The sequence below is a fragment of the Poecile atricapillus genome, chromosome 1, assembly GCF_030490865.1.
Source record: "Poecile atricapillus isolate bPoeAtr1 chromosome 1, bPoeAtr1.hap1, whole genome shotgun sequence".
Classification (NCBI taxonomy): Eukaryota; Metazoa; Chordata; class Aves; order Passeriformes; family Paridae; genus Poecile; species Poecile atricapillus.
In genome coordinates this window covers 115,175,165-115,192,757 of record NC_081249.1, presented here as the reverse complement: position 1 = coordinate 115,192,757, position 17,593 = coordinate 115,175,165, and the positions used below count along the sequence as shown (strand labels likewise).

General features: G+C 44.2%; 1 protein-coding gene across 4 annotated transcripts in view; it reads left to right on the top strand.

Annotated features, from left to right (window-relative positions):
* FAM168A (family with sequence similarity 168 member A) overlaps nt 1-17,593 on the top strand; it is a 127,719-nt gene that overhangs the window by 67,220 nt on the left and 42,906 nt on the right. For all 4 annotated transcript variants that reach the window (XM_058833554.1, XM_058833392.1, XM_058833474.1 and 1 more), the window contains one exon: nt 634-721. In XM_058833554.1, the coding sequence (XP_058689537.1) occupies nt 652-721 (70 nt within the window). In that variant the 5' untranslated portion in view covers nt 634-651. The remainder of the gene's footprint in view (nt 1-633; nt 722-17,593) is intronic.

Below are 17,593 nucleotides of genomic sequence, written 5' to 3'. Positions count from 1 at the left end.
GAGGAGCACAAAGGCTGTGGAAGTCTCCTTGCTCACATAAGCTCTGTGTCAGTCTCCCCATGGGACACGGGTGGGATGAGGGGGTAATCCTGCCCAGCCCCACACAGGATCCAAGCCTTGGCCTCCAGGTTTTCACAGTCAGCTCACGCTGAAAGCTCACCAAGACTCGCCCTTCTCCATCTCGCCAGCGGCAAATGGTCTTTTATCTGCTGCTTTCGGAAAGGTCAGGTCTTCAGCAGGGTTGGTTTTATCACCCAAGAACTGCTTGCTCTTCCGAGGGGGAGAATTCCTTGCCTGACTTTGTGCCTCCTCCTCTTTGTTCATAGCAAGCTGGAAGTGGGGTCATGAGTCCTGAGCCCCCCTGGAGCAGGGATGTGGAAGATTAATCTGCTCCGGGTACATTTGTAGGCAGAATATGCAGTGCTGGAGAAGTTGTGGGAATTAACGGAGAGATCCAAAACTTGAATTATTAAATATGCTATCTGGTTGTAATGTCTGGTTGTAAATCCCTTCCTTCACAGCTTTCTGTGTCTGGAATTCTAACAGGGTGATGCTATCAGGAGTCTGCACAGACAGCAGCTCGGGAGCCAATGTAAGGCAACGGTCTCAACTCTGCTTTTCTTTTGTCCTCAGAGTTCCTGGTCTTCCACCATGAATCCTGTTTACAGCCCCGTCCAACCTGGGGCTCCCTACGGAAACCCGAAGAACATGGCCTATACAGGTAGGACAGGGCTTTGGCTTTCCCTGAATGTCTGTGTGGGGTGGTGGTTAATCCCTTAATGAGGGAGAAAGATTTCCCATCAGGGAGCCAGATGGGAGCATGACTCGCAGGAAAAACCCTTCAGCAAAGCCAGTACAGTGAGGGTGGTGAGAAGAGTTGGGGCAAAGAGGATGCCCTGGAAATCCTAAGGAAAAGGATCCAAAGGGGTTTTCTTTAGATTAACAAAAATGCAGGCAGCTGCTGGGACAGTCAACAGGAAGGCTCCCCTCAGAACCCTCCCTTCCCTTCCCTTCCCTTCCCTTCCCTTCCCTTCCCTTCCCTTCCCTTCCCTTCCCTTCCCTTCCCTTCCCTTCCCTTCCCTTCCCTTCCCTTCCCTTCCCTTCCCTTCCCTTCCCTTCCCTTCCCTTCCCTTCCCTTCCCTTCCCTTCCCTTCCCTTCCCTTCCCTTCCCTTCCCTTCCCTTCCCTTCCCTTCCCTTCCCTTCCCTTCCCTTCCCTTCCCTTCCCTTCCCTTCCCTTCCCTTCCCTTCCCTTCCCTTCCCTTCCCTTCCCTTCCCTTCCCTTCCCTTCCCTTCCCTTCCCTTCCCTTCCCTTCCCTTCCCTTCCCTTCCCTTCCCTTCCCTTCCCTTCCCTTCCCTTCCCTTCCCTTCCCTTCCCTTCCCTTCCCTTCCCTTCCCTTCCCTTCCCTTCCCTCTGGAGCTGCACTGAACCACTGGGGTGCATATGCTGGAATAATCCAGCTGTGGAAATGAGGATCCCACAGCCAAGAGCGCCTTCTTTGGAGAACATCCAGTTATTGTGATAGATGGTGACTTAAGCTACATTATTGACTGATTTTTTTTTTGTTTCCAGTTGTGCTTTGGTTGGGTTAATCTCATGTGGAAGAGCAAGTCTGGTGTCTGTTTGAAACCTTCTTTAGAACTGAGTTGTCTAAAAATGTTATCCTTAATACTCAAAAAAGGCCAGCCTTGAAAGATGTTTACCATAATTATGTAACTAGTGGGAAACTAAAGTGGAACTAATTCAGTTGGGAGAGAAACTGTACTTCGGAAAAAGAAAATCCCGGTTCAGGTGTATCTGGTTTTCCCTGTGGATTATGTTCACCTTGACTTGCTCTGATCTTGTAACCCCCTGATGACAAAATCAGCCCTGGAAAACTCCTTTTTATACCATTTTGGGGAATGTAATCAGCTACTGGGTGTCATGTTGTGTTAGGGCTTCTTGCTTTTTTATTTGCATTGCCAGTTGGGTGTGTTGACTTTCACCTATTGTGTGGAATTATTTGGGAATGTGCTTTTGTGGGGGAGATTGGTCACCAGCAAATGGGAATGAACATCAAATACTCTCAGCTACTTTGTGCATGGAATATTCTGGTTGAGTTTGGCAGCACTTCCAGGTGCTGGATCCATGGGGCTGTGAGGAGCCCTGTCTGAGACTCTGCAGAGCAGAGAGTTCCTCAAAGGCGTTTTGCCCCATTTTTATTCATCCTTTCTTTTTCCCATTCCAATTTATGCAGCTGCTTTGTTGGAGATACTGTAGCTTGGGGGAACTTTTGGTCTCACAGTCAAAGCACGAGAGGCTTGAAAAAAAAAACAATCTCTGTGAAAAAGTCTCTTCAAAAATCTCCCCATTGTGAGAGGACTGTGGACTCCAGCAGCGCTTGGGTGATAGAACGAGCTCATAAGTGCACAGTTATTTTCCTACTCTGGAAATAACAGGAATTTTGTGGCTTCCTAGCCACAAGAGGCTACTTCTCTCACTCTTTACTTTGATTTTTTTTTTTTGGCATGTGCTTAAAGCTCCACCTTAATATCTATTCAATGTACATTTCTGTATCTGCCTTCATACAGTCGTGGGTGTCTTACAAGTTGTTTTCTGGCACTTGATATGACAATTTAATTTAAATACTGAGGTGCAGATTCGTCAGAATTTGGACCTTGACCTTTCTTGAAGAATTTTAGAGGAAGAATTCTTCTTTAGATGAATTAATGGAGTTCCAGAATGGTTTAAGTAGGAAGGGACCTTAAACCTCATCTGATTCCACCCTCTGTGATGGGCAGGGATGCCTTCCATAGACCAGGTTGCTCCAGGCCCCATCCAAACTGGGCTTGAACACATGAATTCTGCATGACTTCATTTGGAATTAGTCAAGTGCTAACATTAATGGCATGTTGTCTTCTAAAATAACCTGCTGGTTGATCACTGTGAAGTTCCTACTGTGCTCTGAACTCTGTAAAATTTGACTTGGCCAACTTGTGCCAGCTCTGATCCATGCAGGGATCAGGAGGAGGTGGCTCCCAGAAACTGGTTTCATCCCAAACCATTCTTCAGGCATTTGTCTTCCAGAATTTGTGGTAAATGCACAGAAATCAGTGGTGGGATGTGCAGGATAATCTTGGAGGAAAAAGTTGGAGGCAGATCAGACAGGAAAAATTAAAACAATGTCTTCAGTTATGTCAGTGGTAAAACAAAGAAATAAATGGAGCACAGCAGAGCAGGAATATTCCTGCTGGGTTGTTCCATTGCCCAGGTGGAAGGTAAGGAGTCAGTGGGCTGAACTCTTACAGTGAATTCCCAAAATAGAAGTCAAAGAGCATTTAACAGAAGAGTTTTTTGGTTGTGTGGGTTTTTTTGGTTTTTTGTTTGTTTGATTGTTTTTTTTCTGGGCAAATAGTATTACAAACCCTTTTAAATCTGAATTTGTCTGGATATGTAATGAAAGACCCAAAGTTCTATAGTGAACGAGGAGGGAAAAATTTAAATTTTAACCTCTGTAGAGAAAAGATAGGCAACTCCTGAGGGTGGTCTGAGCAGCTATGAAAAGAGCTGTGGGATAAAACTCAGGTGGGATAGAGGCAAAAAGAAAGCAGGGATAGTAATCAGGATACTGGCAGGTTGAAATCTATCCTTTTGTGTTTTGTTTTTTTTTTTGTGCTAAATGTGAATGCTTTATACTACTTAATATTTTGTTTATTATTTTTATTGATAAAATAGCTTTAGGCTGAAATAATGAGTTTTAATCTGGTTTTCTTCTCATTCTGTGTTGTTTTCTGGCAGAGCAGGGAGAGAGGTCCATTGCAAGATAAGTAATCCAATTTTTTCTGCCAGATTGGCTGTTAGGGAAAATAGGAAATCCTTGAGTTAGGGAGAATGGGAAATCCTTGGCACATACTCAAGTACTTGATGAACCATCCATTTATTCAGATTCGTGATTTTTCCATTTTGATCTTCCTTAGTGGAAGTGTGAAGGACAGTTATTTCCTAACTAATTTTTCAAGTGTGGTCTGGCTTATCTGGATTTTTATGGGAAATAATAATTCAAGTTTAAAAAAGGAAGTTTTAAAATACAGTTACTTGGTGAGATAAAATCAACTCATTATTCAGCTCATAGGAGAAATGTTTATGAAAACAATGCCTGTGTTTGAACGAAGGGATTTATTAAGCACTGGTGGCTTCTCCTGTGTCTCATTTTTGGGGTCCTTGGAACACCCAGATCTGTTGAATTTCACCCTCTTTCCCGTTTTTCATTGGAAACTGAAAGAGGAGAGGAATAACTTCAGCTGGCAGGGTTTCCTGCTGCTGGATGAGCAGCCATTGAGCTGAGGGAAGGTGACACAGGGAGAATATTCCGGCTGCAGACAGAGCTACATCTGCCCAGTGCCAGGTTTGTGCTCCAAGTCCTGGCTCCTCGTGCCCAGCTGGTGACGGCTTCCACTCCTCTAATTCCATGGATTTTGGAACATCAGCGGCAGTGTTTCAGCGTTGTTTACTATTTAATTAAACCAGACTGTAATTAAGTTGGATCTTCATGTAAGCTGTTGTTTTAATTGAGGCTAATTTTAAAATGTATTTAAGGCCTCCAATTTGCTTTTTTGTTCTTGGTAGAATTCACTTGACCTGCCCCAAACGGGAGCTGCTGAAGCACCTGGTTTTCCTTTGGCATGTTACCCTTCCCATCCCACTCCAGGGAGGCAGCAGTGCTGCAGTAAATAGATTAGCCCATTGGTGTGGAATCAGGGATGAAGAATCAGTCTCTCCTGGAGCTTGTTTGACTTCAAGCGTGAAACGATAAAGTGTTTGTGATAGCTCACACCGTTTTCCCTCTCCCTACCAGGAGCTGATTAATATGCTGATAAGATGCTGTGATTCATGAACCTCCGCTAGGCTGACTCTGTGTTCGGGGGAGTTATTCCTAAATAATAAATGGTAATAAAATCCAAGAGCCCAAAGATGTGGAGCCGGGTGGGAAGTCTCCAAGGGGTTTGTGTCACATCGCTCCAGCGTGCTCGTGTTGTGCTGCGGCAGCGCCTGCTCGAGAGGGATGCTCACAGAATCCTGGAATGGTTTCTGGAAGGGACCTGGAAGAACGTCTCATTCCAATGCCCATCCTTGGGCAGGGACACCTCCCACTGTCCCAGGCTGCTCCAAGCCCCGTCCAACCTGGCCTTGGACACTGCCAGGGAGGGATCCAGGGGCAGCCACAGCTGCTCTGGGCACCCTGTGCCAGGGCCTCTCCACCCTCACAGGGAACAATTCCTTCCCAATATCCCATCTAACCCTGTCCTGTGGGAAGCCATTCCCTGTGTCCTATCCCTCCAGGCCTTGTCCCCAGTCCCTCTCCAGCTCTCCTGGAGCCCCCTTAGGCTCTGAGCTCTCCCTGGAGCCTTCTTCTCTCCAGGAGAAGCTGGACGCCCCCAGCTCTCCCAGTCTGGTTCCAGAGCAGAGAGGCTTTCCTGCACAGGAGCTTCATGCTCCTGAAGAGCAAGACATATCCCTGAATTGGGCTGTCTGCAGCACTCTCAAGTTGAAAATTCCCAAGTTTTGTCATTTTTTCTTCCCCAAGGTGAAACCAAAACATTTGTTTGGACATAATGATGAACAGAGGGAATCCGTGCCCTCCAGCCATTGGTTTTGTTGGCAGGACAGAAGGTAAAGGATTCTCACGTGTATTCCTGTCCTAATCCTTGTCATTTGTATTCATTGTTGAAGCTCAGACACAACTGCACATGTGAGGAGTGACCTCATTTACTCCTGACTGTTCCTTTAATTTATTGTGGTGTTGAAAGTTGGTGGCCTTCGATGTTGTAGGAGACAGAATGTTCCGATAGGATTTCTGCTGTTGGCTTTTAATCCTCCTTTGCATACTCTCTCTGGGACAAAGATAATTCTAGGCATGATTTCAGCCTTCCTTATTAACTTACAATTATAATTTGGATGTATTATTCTCTGGAAATGCTGGGACTTTGATGGGAGATCAGCTCTTTGGCCACACAAACCAAGTTATTTCACAACTGCTCTGTGAAAGGGGATGAACTTTATATTATTTCCTCTTTCTTTTTGCCATTTCTCAGCATTTTCATGGGGAGCACTGAGGAACACGAGGCAAATGGCAGGGCTGAGGTGCTCTCTCCTTGCTTCTCCTTCTGCTCTAAGATGTGCATGCATGTCAGCCCCTTCCATTGATTGGGAAATGCCACTCCTGGATTTAATTAGGCGATCCATCGCTTACCGGGTCTGTAAAACAGGAATTCTAAACCGTGTTCAGGGTGTTGAATTGATTTCAGGGTGATTAAAAATGTATGAAGTGGATACAGTGAATATTTTTCCTCTGGCGTTTCTTCATGTTTATTAATTGGTGTGTATAGAGCAGACAGGAAAATCCTACTTGACTGGGAGAAGAATGAGCTGTGACTTGTGTAGGCTCTCATTGTTTTTATGTTTGAATGCATGATTTTCGTATGGGAAACGACTCCAAACAACTTGCTGAATTCCTCAGTGTTGGAATCTGCTGAGTTTCAGCACTGAGCTCAGTGATGGATAAATCACCATCTTCCTAATGAATTAGCTCAGGGACTCTCTTGAGGTTGTAAAAAGCATGAAACTGCTAAGGGAAGGAGGGAGGAGTAGTTTTTTTGGGAGAAGGAAGCAGAGGGGTTTGGGTCAGATTAGGGATCTTTGTGAGTTGCAGAGGTTGCTCAGGGCTATGGTGGAATCATCATCCCTGGAATTGTTCCAAAACCATGTGGATGTGGCACCTGGGACATGGGGCAATGGTGGCCTTGGCTGGGGAACAATTGGATTTGATGGTCTTGGAGAGCTTTTCCATCCTTAATAACTCTGTGGTTCTAAAATAATTAATGACATCCACTCAGCTCATTTGGAGATTGGTCCAAATGATGCCAGCCTTCCAAGGAGTTGATAGAAACTTTGGGAAACATCCCTCACCCCTTGTTTTTTAACTGTTTGGAGAACGTTTTACAGGCTTTTGAGTCCCCCTGTGTTGTGAAGAAACAGAATAAGATCTTAAAAGCAAACAAACTTATGTTCTGTTTTCCCAAATGACCTCATTGTGGGCCTTCTCCTCATCTAGGCTTGGGTGAGTCCATGCAACTGGTTTATTTCTGCCTCATTTCTTGGCTGCAATATTGATTTTGGTTTTCCTCATGGTGAAAAAGAAACAAAAAAGATTAAATGGCCACGCTTGAAGAGGGCTGGGAAAAAATTGTGAGGCAGAGGAGCAGAAAGCATAGGTGGGGGGGAAAAAAAAATTGGCCTTGGAAACATGTTTTGAAGATAAAAGGGTTCCATTTAAAGAATCTAAAAAGTGACCAGAGAAATTTCTTGTATCTCAATTGCTTTTATAGCGTACAGGCACATCTTGTGAAGTTCTTCATGCACCTGGGTAAAAGAGAAGCTTTATTTTTCAGCATGACCCCTCACAAATTTCTGTCTTAAATTGCATATAGACAAATTCTAACCAGTGCTTTTGGCATTAAGTACACATTCAGTATTAAAACTGATAACTGAAGGGGTTTTTTGTTGTCTTATATCTTAGTGTGTGTATATCAGAGAATGAAACTGGGTTTGGGTGACTTGTTAATTTCTAGTGTGTTTCTGAGACATCTCCTTTTTCTTTGTTTTAGCCATGAAGAATTGTTTTCCATTTAAAACTTCTTTATTTACATGTTCCCTTTGCTTCCATATCTTTCCTAAATTCCTCTTACTCTGCTCCTGAACAAGGAGCCTCTGTGTAGGAAGTCAAAATCACATTGGCCATTTCAGCATCACAGAATCATTGGAAGCTGGAAGAGAGCTTTAATGTGATCCAAGTCCAGATGTTCCCCAGCACTGCCAAAGCCACCACTGTCCCTTGTCCCTGAGTGCCACATCCACACGGCTTTTAAATCCCTCCAGGGATGGGGAATTTGGGAACCTCTGCCACAGGCTCCATGGAGCTGGAGTGTGACCTTGTCATTCTGCAAGTTGCAGATGGGGCTTCATAAACCAGGATGGAAACATCTCCTGGCCCTGGCACCCCACATTTCAGGGAATCTCTCATCCAGAGTTAAAATCTCACCCATCCTAAAATAAAGGCCTTTTCCTGCATATTTTTCTGCCACTTGCAGTTCAAATTCATATGCTGGCTTGTTTTCCTCCGTACATGTTTGCACCCCACACATTCAATACCTCTTAAATCCCCGGGTGCTTCAATTAAATGATTGCAAATAAGCTCCAAGGCTGCCTCATGATCCGTTGAAAACCCTTAATATTTGCTGCCTTTCCTTCCCCCCACACCTTTTTTTTTTTCATCTTGCACAGCAAATAAGTGGTCAGATCCTTGTTATGTTTTTTCAGGTTGAAGGTAATAAATTGAAATTTAGTGGCTTGACTTCTGCAAAAATGTTTTTAGATTAAATATTGAGTTTTTCTTCCCTCCTGGTGCACAATTATTTCTCACACTGGGCGCAGTCAATGTGATACAGCCCAGAGATTTGCACAGACAGAAACGTGAGCTGGCCAAAGCTTGGAAAAGATTTTTATAAGCTTCAGAAAGAATTTTCTGGTTTGTACCCGATCTGTTAATTACTGGGTCTATTTTCCTACTGTGTTTTCTACCTAATATCTTATTTCTAATTTAATGGGGATCAGCTTTCCCGAAGTGGAGCGGTTGAGTTTATTAATCACAGAATCCCAGAATGGTTTGGGTTGGGAGGGACCTTAAAGATCATCCACTCACAGATCTGTTTTGCTGTTCTGTTTCATTAGACTTAGCCTGGTGTGAAGCCAAAATCAGGTGTTGCTTATATGCAAATGCATTCATATACTTATTTTAAAGTGTGTGTGGCTGCCCTTCTCTCTCCCTGCGCTTGCTGGCACTCGGCCTCGTTTCATCTGATGCAGTACTGGGCTAGAATTTTAATGTCTCTGCGGCCAGCGATGATTTATTAGATCCCAAAGCCCTGGCTCTGAGTGCAGGAAGAAAATATTGCAGCAGTGAGCTGCCTTGGCACTGCTCGAATAAATGAGTCCTGAAAGACTCTTTAGTGTTGCAGCCTTTTTTCCCTTCTCCTCCCCTTGCCCCCACCACTCCTTCCCCCGGCCCCGACCCCTGGATTTCTGCTGATGGTGGGAAGTGCTCGTTTCCTTGCGGGAATCGCCATCTCCGGGTCTTTTTACAGGAATGTATTTGTCAACAGCCTCCTCATGGCTAGTAAATCCGTTTGAATTCCCAGAATGAGCTGCTATCCTTCATCTGGGAAAAAATCAGCTTTTGTGGCAGGCTGCAAGGCTTGGGCTCTTGCTGATGAGCGGGTGGTACATAGGGAAGATCCTGGAATTCCAGGATGGTTTTGGTTGGAAGGAGCCTTAAAGGTTCCACCCTCTGCCATGGGCAGGGACACCTCCCACTATCCCAGGTTGCTCCAAGCTCTGTCCAGTCTTGTCTTGGGCACTGCCATGGATCCAGGGGCAGTGCCAGAACCTCACAGGGAACAATTCCTTCCCAATATCCCATTCTAACTCTGCCCTCTGGCAGTGGGAAGCCATTCCCTGTGTCCTGTCCCTCCAGGCCTTGTCCCCAGCCCCTCTCCAGCTCTCCTGGAGCCCCTTCAGGCCCTGCAAGGGGCTCTGAGCTCTCCCTGGAGCCTTCTCCTCTCCAGGTGAGCACCCCCAGCTCTTCCAGCCTGGCTGCAGAGCAGAGGGGCTCCAGCCCTGGAGCAGCTCCAGGGCCTCCTCTGGAACTGCTCCAGCAGAGCCTTGTGTTACCTGTTCTGAGGTCCTGTCTTAGCAGTGACCTGAGGAAAGAAAGGCAGGATTTCAGTATTCCCAGGTGTGTAACCACCACTCCGGTGCTGGCCATGCTCCTCTCCAAAGCTGCTCCCCAGCCCCTCCTTCCAGACAACTGCCAGCTCAGCAGCCATTCCTGGGAGCAACTCTGAGGAGTTCCACTTCTTCAACAAAATCATTTTCAGGAACAAGTAGAATAAAGGAGAAGTTGGGCTGGAAAGATGAGCTCTCAGAGGATGGAGAGCAGTAAAGGGGAGGGTTTGGGAGGAGAAGTACAAGGAAGAAACCCTGGAGAAGTAACAGGTGGAACTTCAGAGCTCAGTTACAAAACTCACTGTAGTGAGCAACCAAAGGAAATGCCCACTTTATGCTTGATTTATTGCCATTGATTTACACTTTAAAATGACATTTCTGTGCCTCATCATTAGAGACCTCATGTTTGGCAGCAAAGAGCATCCATCTCTGGGGAGAAGAGTTTGATTCCATGGCATTCCCAGGAGATGCAAAGCACATGGTGACTGTAAATGAAATCACGTAGGGGAAAACCTTGATTTTTACAGCTGAACAATGAAGAGTTTCATTCAGAAAGATGAGTGTGTTTAGGCATCTGAACTTCTGTTTACCTCTAGTTCTTTTTATTTCAAATTAGGAACTATGTTGAGGTGAAGACTTCTGTGTTGCATTGAAGATGAAGAGAAGTGTGTTCTGTGCAAGCACTCTGTTGCCAGAATAATTTTTCTCTCCCCTTAAAACAGTTAAGGAAACAGTAGTATAATGGACTATCACAGTAATTTCAGGGTGAGCAAAGCAATTTTCCACAAAAATAACAATTATGTTGTCATCAAACAAGGCATGGTTTGCTCTGAGCCCATTAATATAATTGAGGGTCTCATTGAATGCACGAGCAGCAGGTTGGTCACTTATACCCAGCACCCCCAGCTCTCCCAGCCTGGGTCCGGAGCAGAGGGACTCCAGCCCCTGGAGCATCCTCTGGACTGGAAATCCAGATTATTTTCCCCTACTTTGGGTATCTTGAGAAGCTGGACATTCTGTGATATTTAATGTGCTGTGAGCTCTGGTTTGAGAAGGGATTGTCAAGATGGGACTTGAGTCCCAAAATCCCAGAATGGTTTGGGTTGGAAGGGACATTAAAGCCCATCCAGTGCCACCCCTGCCATGGGCAGGGACACCCTCCACTGTCCCAGGCTGCTCCAAGCCCCATCCAGCCTGGCCTTGGACACTTCCAGGGATCCAGGGGCAGCCACAGCTGCTCTGGGCACCCTGTGCCAGGGCCTCACCTCCCTTACAGGGAACAATTCCTACCCAATGTCCTTCATCTGTCGAAGGATTTTCATCCCTGGGTTTTTTTCCCTCATCTTGGTGCTTCACTTTGGCTGTGGAGTTTTAAATTTTTCTTTTAATCCTCACAGTCCTTTATCCCTCCATTGCTTCTCCCAAGCTGTCTGGTTCCTTGAGGGCACCAACGTGGAATTCTCCCATGGAAGATGCTGGATCCATTATGAATAAAGATGAAGTGGAAGTGGAATGCTTTCCCATTAATTTAAAACTTTGGTTATCATGACAACAAGTTACAACTCTCTTCATTGCCATGACAATCTCCTGCAAAATTGTTAAAATGCTGGCTTATGGTTATTTTTAGTTTGTCCTCTATTCCCATGGAGACCAACTTTTCCTTGAAGTGTTTGATGCTTTGTGCTTGGAGCCTTTAATGAGCCTCACAGAAGTCTGGAAGTCAGGAAAGGCAGAGGCCTCTGAGGTCAACCCATCCCTCCATCAGCCTTGAGGGATGCTTGGTGCAGTGGCTTTGCCGCTGCTTTTGTTGTATTGTGGGCACTTCTTTTTTATTATTATTATTATTATCTTCTCTTGTGTGATTTTTAACATTTACATTTCCTGTAGGGCTCAAGCTCTTGTATTCTTTGCCTATGACCCTATTTTTTATTGTGTTCTTTGCATATGACTCTGGTTTTTTGCATTAAATTCTGTCTGAAAATTTCATATTCTGAACAGGCCACTGGGAAAAAAGATCTAGAAGGGAAAATGAAAAACTATAGAGGAGCTTGAACAGGACATGTAAAGTGGTATTTTTTAGTTGCTGGGCTGTGTTGGGAAAAAAAAAACACACAGAAATTAACTTTCCCATCTGTCAATTTACCAAGAAGTTTTACTAGAGTAACATTTGCTCAATCAGCTGAACATTTACTGTTTTACAATTAATATATTACAAATTAATAAAATATTACAAATCATCTCAAGTAAAAAGGGAAATAAAACTACTTGGCAATCCTCCTTTGTCCATGGGCTTTTATTTTTTCCCCAAGTCGTTCTGGAAGGTGGCTGAGACTATATAGGCTTTTTATTTGTATCCATCACACCCTGAGTAAGGGTTTTTACTGAACTGGGGATTTTTTTCCACATCTAATAACTGTGAGAGTTTCTTAGACAAATTGTTTTATCATTAATACCAGCTGAACTCTGAGCTCCACTCAGCCTTCCACTATCCCAGGTTGCTCCAAGCCCCATCCAACCTGGCCTTGGACACTTCAGGGATGGGGCAGCCACAGCCTCTTGTACAGATAAATATTTCTATCAATAATTTTAAACCTCTAGAGAGGCTCAGGAGCTTATCATTGATGGTAAAAAATCTCTTTTTAAATGGTGTGAAATCTTTCTCTCTCTGGGATAATGAAATCCTTTTGCTGTTCAGGTGGCTCTGAATCTTTTTACAGCTGATAAGAGCAATCAGAAGAGTTTTTAATGCCTCTTGCTTACAGAATCTCAATGCTCATCAGAGTCCTTTTGCTCTCTGGTGTGTCTGAGTTTGCATTTTCCATGCAGAATCCAAATAAAACATGATTTCTCCATAACGCAGCCCTCATCTCATCTCTAGGATTGTAAGGTTATTTTGGCAGCAGGATTTCCTGGGAAGGTTGATGGCTCAATTCTACTCCACAGATACAAGGGAGAGTGTGAAATAAGGTGGATTTTTGCAGCACTAACAGTGGTGGTAAGATTTTTATCAGGATGTTGCTCAGCATCCTGTGAGATTCAAGGAAGATAAATCCTGATGCTGAGACTGGAGCACTTAATCGAAATAATAATCTATAAATCCTTTCTATTTTTATTTTTTATTTTTTATTTTTTATTTTTTATTTTTTATTTTTATTTTTTATTTTTTATTTTTTATTTTTTATTTTTTATTTTTTATTTTTTATTTTTTATTTTTTATTTTTTATTTTTTATTTTTTTTTGTATTGCTACTTGTAGAGGACATGGCATAATTACCCTGATTTTATGTTGATGTTGATTGCAAGGTGTGTGGCTGTGTTTCCACCGAATTCTGGCCACGTGCTGTTCCCAGAATAATTCCTTTGCCCTTTCCACATGTGGTTAAGAGGCCATTTAGCTTTCCCCAATCACTATTTTATTCTAATGGCTGTTCATTGGTAATAAAGGTTATAACTGATATAATATATGTAAGGTATTGATAACACTGATTATGTTTTTGGGATGGAGTGGGTTTTGTTCCTTGGATTTTTGTTCTTTTCACATTATTTAGGATTGCAAGGAATAGAATAGAACAGGAAAGAATAGACCATTACTGTTGGAAGGGATCTCCAGCAATCATCTCATCCATCTGCCTGCCTAATTCAGGGCTGATAATGTTATTAAGGGCATTATTATTTGGTTTTTATTTGCATGTCTGTGACCAGTGAATTAATTTTATGAGACAATGTTGGTTAAAAATCCACCATGATCTGTTCTTTCTCCAACTTTTGGACCAGCAGCTATGGAGAAGTGCACTGGGAAATCTCCAGACATGGAAAAATGGAATTTTCTTCCACTTGCACACAGCAGAAAATTCAGGAGATAATGTGATTTTTGGAAGGAAGGGGGAATTTTTCAGATTTTCCTATGGAAGTTGCCCACAGAAAGTGTGGCTGCCCATCCCTGGAAATGTTCAAGGCCATGTTGGACACAGCTTAAAGCAACCTGACCTAGTAGAAGGCCCCTTCCAATCCAAACCATTCCAGGATTTTGTAACTTCTCCCAAATGCAGATCCTGCTCCAATGCCTTTAGGAGTAAACACAGACATAGGAACAAAAAATATGTGCGAAATTTTTACGCACCCAGGAGATTTTCTCTCTATGATGACACACCCCAAAGAGCAGGCTTGGTTTCTTCAGCCTATTTTGATATTTTAACAAAATTACACTACATCAAATTTCCAGCTCGAGGAGATGTTTCCCATCCTTGGTTTTAGCTGAATTTGGGGTAAGCTCTCCCAGGGCTTCCTGAAGAAGCTCAGAATGAGGGACAACATTTTCACTTTTGTTTTTCCAGAGGGAAATTTTCTTCTTGGACAGGGAAGATACAAAGTAGTGTAAATCTGCGTGTATGTTCTTGTTTGAGGAAAGGAGCCTGTATTCCTGTGAAAAAAAGTCTTCAGGATCACAGCCTGGTGTAAAAGAGCAGGAAGAACTGGTGTGCAAGCAAAGGGAAATTCCAGAGGCGTTTGCGTTAAGCTCGGGATCAAATCCTGCCGGGCACTGACTCAACTGCCATCGATCCATCCCCTTGTTTGCCTTCCAGCTCTCACATTAAGCAATGGTTAAATCATCCCTGGGGCTCCCTTGACTAATTGACTGCTCAAGGTGGTCCAGGTGCTTCTCGGCCGGTCCATCTGGCAGCAGCTCCAACCCATCTGGCCCTCTTCTGGCCCTGGAGAACCCTCTCCTGGGAAGTTTATCCCAAAATTGTTGCTTTTAGAAGTGTTTAAGGAACAAAGTTAGGTACTGCAACGACCAGGAATTCCTGTCAGTCTGCAGGTCTGGAATGGCTTTGACTGTGAACAAATGCACAAGGAACAACGGGAGCAAACCTTACCTATTGGAAGAGCCCGACTCCTGGATATTTAGGAAGTGTGGATGTTAAAGCTTCTGACATATTCCTTCAGAGCAACTTTCCAAAGTAAATGCAAAGCCAGTCACCTTCAGAAAGCAGGGAATGTCACCCTGCATTTCTCTATCCACCTTCGCCAAGCGGGAGGACTTGGCATTCTCTGGAACAGGGAGATTTGATGGATGGCGGGACTTCTAATGTTGTTGGCAAGCAGTGCAGGTTCCATAGGATTTGGCAGTGTTAGAGTCTTTTATTTTATTATTCTCTATTTTTTAGAGGAATCTTTCCGTTTGCTCTTGCTCCTGGTATAAATCAAGAGCCTCCACAGGGAGGTGTCCAGATATTTCCATGCATTGCATACATTGCATGTCCCCAGTTTACTGATCCAGTCACTAACCACGAGCCTTTCCTTTCCTGCTGTCAATCCCAACACATTTTTCCAGTGAAACCAAGGTCATTTCAATCCCTCAGCTGAATAAAGAACCTACCCACAGTTTAAAATCGATGCTGGGACCAAGATTATTTTTAGAAATAAGGTGAAGCCCTGACCCCAAGCACCCACAGGTCTATCCCTGCCTTTGCTGTGTGGGGCTGGGGTGATGCTCCGGCAGGGACCGCTGGGTTTCCTTCCGGCATCACCCTCGTTATTCCCGAGTGCCTTCGGCTCATCTGTCTGGGAAGCAGATTTATTCAGCTCGTGTGAGCCCCTGTATAATCATCCTTGGCTCTGCATTAATGTGCTGAGCAAGTGAAACTGGTTAATGAGAGCAGGAGAAAGGAATCTCTTTTTGTCTGTGCGATGCTCTTGTTCCTGGAAACGGAGGGGAATAATTAACATTCCAGCCAGGAAGCCGCTTCCTTCGGCAGTGCCTATCGATGGAACACAGGGGATACAGGTGAACTAATTCCAACCAGCCACAGCTTGATGTTTAGCTCTGCCTTTGTTATATAACAAGTTCTTAGGTCTTCAAAAAAACTCGTTTCTGAGCAGGAATGACCTTCAAGGAATGGTTAAAATAAGAAAGCTGACATCCCTTTGGTTACCGGTGCACAAACTCATCACTTACATAAACAGGACAAGGTTTTAATCTCCTTTTGAAGCTATTTGCATATTTATTGAGGCTTGCAGAGCCTTTTTCTTTGGGATCCCATTGATCTGAAAGTGAAGGACACACATGGCTGGAGAACCCACCAGGTTTCCCTGAGGTTCACATCAAACTTGGTTGTTAGTCCTCGAGGTGGGACAAAGTGGCAGAATTCAGCTTTGCTGGGAAATCATTAAACCAGGAACTTCTTGGGATTTCTATGCATTTTTTTCTTGTTGTTCAAAAACCTTCAAAGTATTTTTTTCACCTGTATCCCTTGTTATTCTTTAAAAGAAGAAAACCTTTGGGGCTTTGAAATTAATTCTGCTGTAGGTTCATTGAAATTCCTTTTCCTATATGGGATTTCAGCCTTGCTGAGTGGCACATGACCATCATAATTGGATTGATCAACAAAAATGACACCTCAAAGAGCTCTTTTGAGACAAATGGTGCTGCACACTCAGAGAAGGTGTTTGAAGAAGTGGTGCTACTTTGTTCCCATTGCTTTGCCAGTAACCCCACTGGGTTAAAGTTTTTAGGATGGTTTTGTGGCTGAAGCAGGAACTGAGATACTTCATACTCTAGTGGTGCAGTCTGTCCTTGCTCATCCTGGATGGAGTAGCTAGCAGCAGTTTTGAGTGCTCATATTAAAAACCACACAGACAAACCCCAAAACATTGCAGTTTTGTTAACCACACCTTGCCAGGATGGGAATTCTCCAGGCTGCAGGATGAGGAAGGTGCTATGGACAGCAAGGGGTGCCATAATTACATTGCACAGTGCACCTGAACATGGGATACTGCAGTAATTAATGTTAAATGCTGGCCTGTAATTATAATCCAGCGATATTCCCAGCAGAAACCTTTGTGTGGAAGCTGCGAGGAGCTGTTCTGCATTGGTGACTTGGAAGTAGCTGGAAGAAATTCAAAACATCTTCATATAAATTACATTTTTGTCATGGTCTGCTCATCCTGAGGGCTTTGCAGGCACAGGTTCCCCTCCTCGACTCCTCCTGGCTCTGAGGCTGCTTTGTCAGCTCGTCTTTCCCTTCTGCCATCCACACCAGTGGGATTTTCCTCATGGACAACAGCAAGCTGAGAGCAGGTCAGGCTCTGCTCCCATCCAGGAGGAGAGGGAACGGCCTCAGGCTGTGCCAGGGGAGGCTTGGGATGGATATTAAGGAAAATTTCTTCATGGAAAGGGCTGTCCATCCCTGGCACAGCTGCCCTGGGCAGTGGAGTCCCCATTCCTGGAAGGATTGTTGTGGGTCCCCTCAAACTCGGGATATTTCTGTACATTTCCATAAAACCTCATATTTAAGCCTTGTCCCAGGTCTTGCTTGGTGCTGCTCCAGCACTCTGCAGTGGTGGGCAGGGATCAGGTGAAATCCTTGGCATTAATGTGTGCCCTCCACAAAACATGCAGGCAGTTTTGGAAGAAAACTCCCCACTTCCCTTGCACTGAACCATATGAAATTATTTTTCAGGAAACGTTTGCCTGATTTTGACCATTTCCCTCTTTTTTTAATCATTGGCCAATTTACGTCAGAATGTCAGGTCTGCCTCTGATTTAAATCAGGCTTGAACTCGGTGCAGATCATAAAAAAATGAAATGTTTATGGATTCCCATCTGTTTGACTGGAATACACCTGGCTTTTGGGACTAGACACACGCTATGCCTAAATCCAAGGCTTTGGAGATAAAACATGACACCAGGATGCCTGCCTAATCTCCTGGAGGGATGCTGCTGGGATAAGATAAGGAACTTGTTGGGAATGGTTATTATTGTCTGGGGGAGGG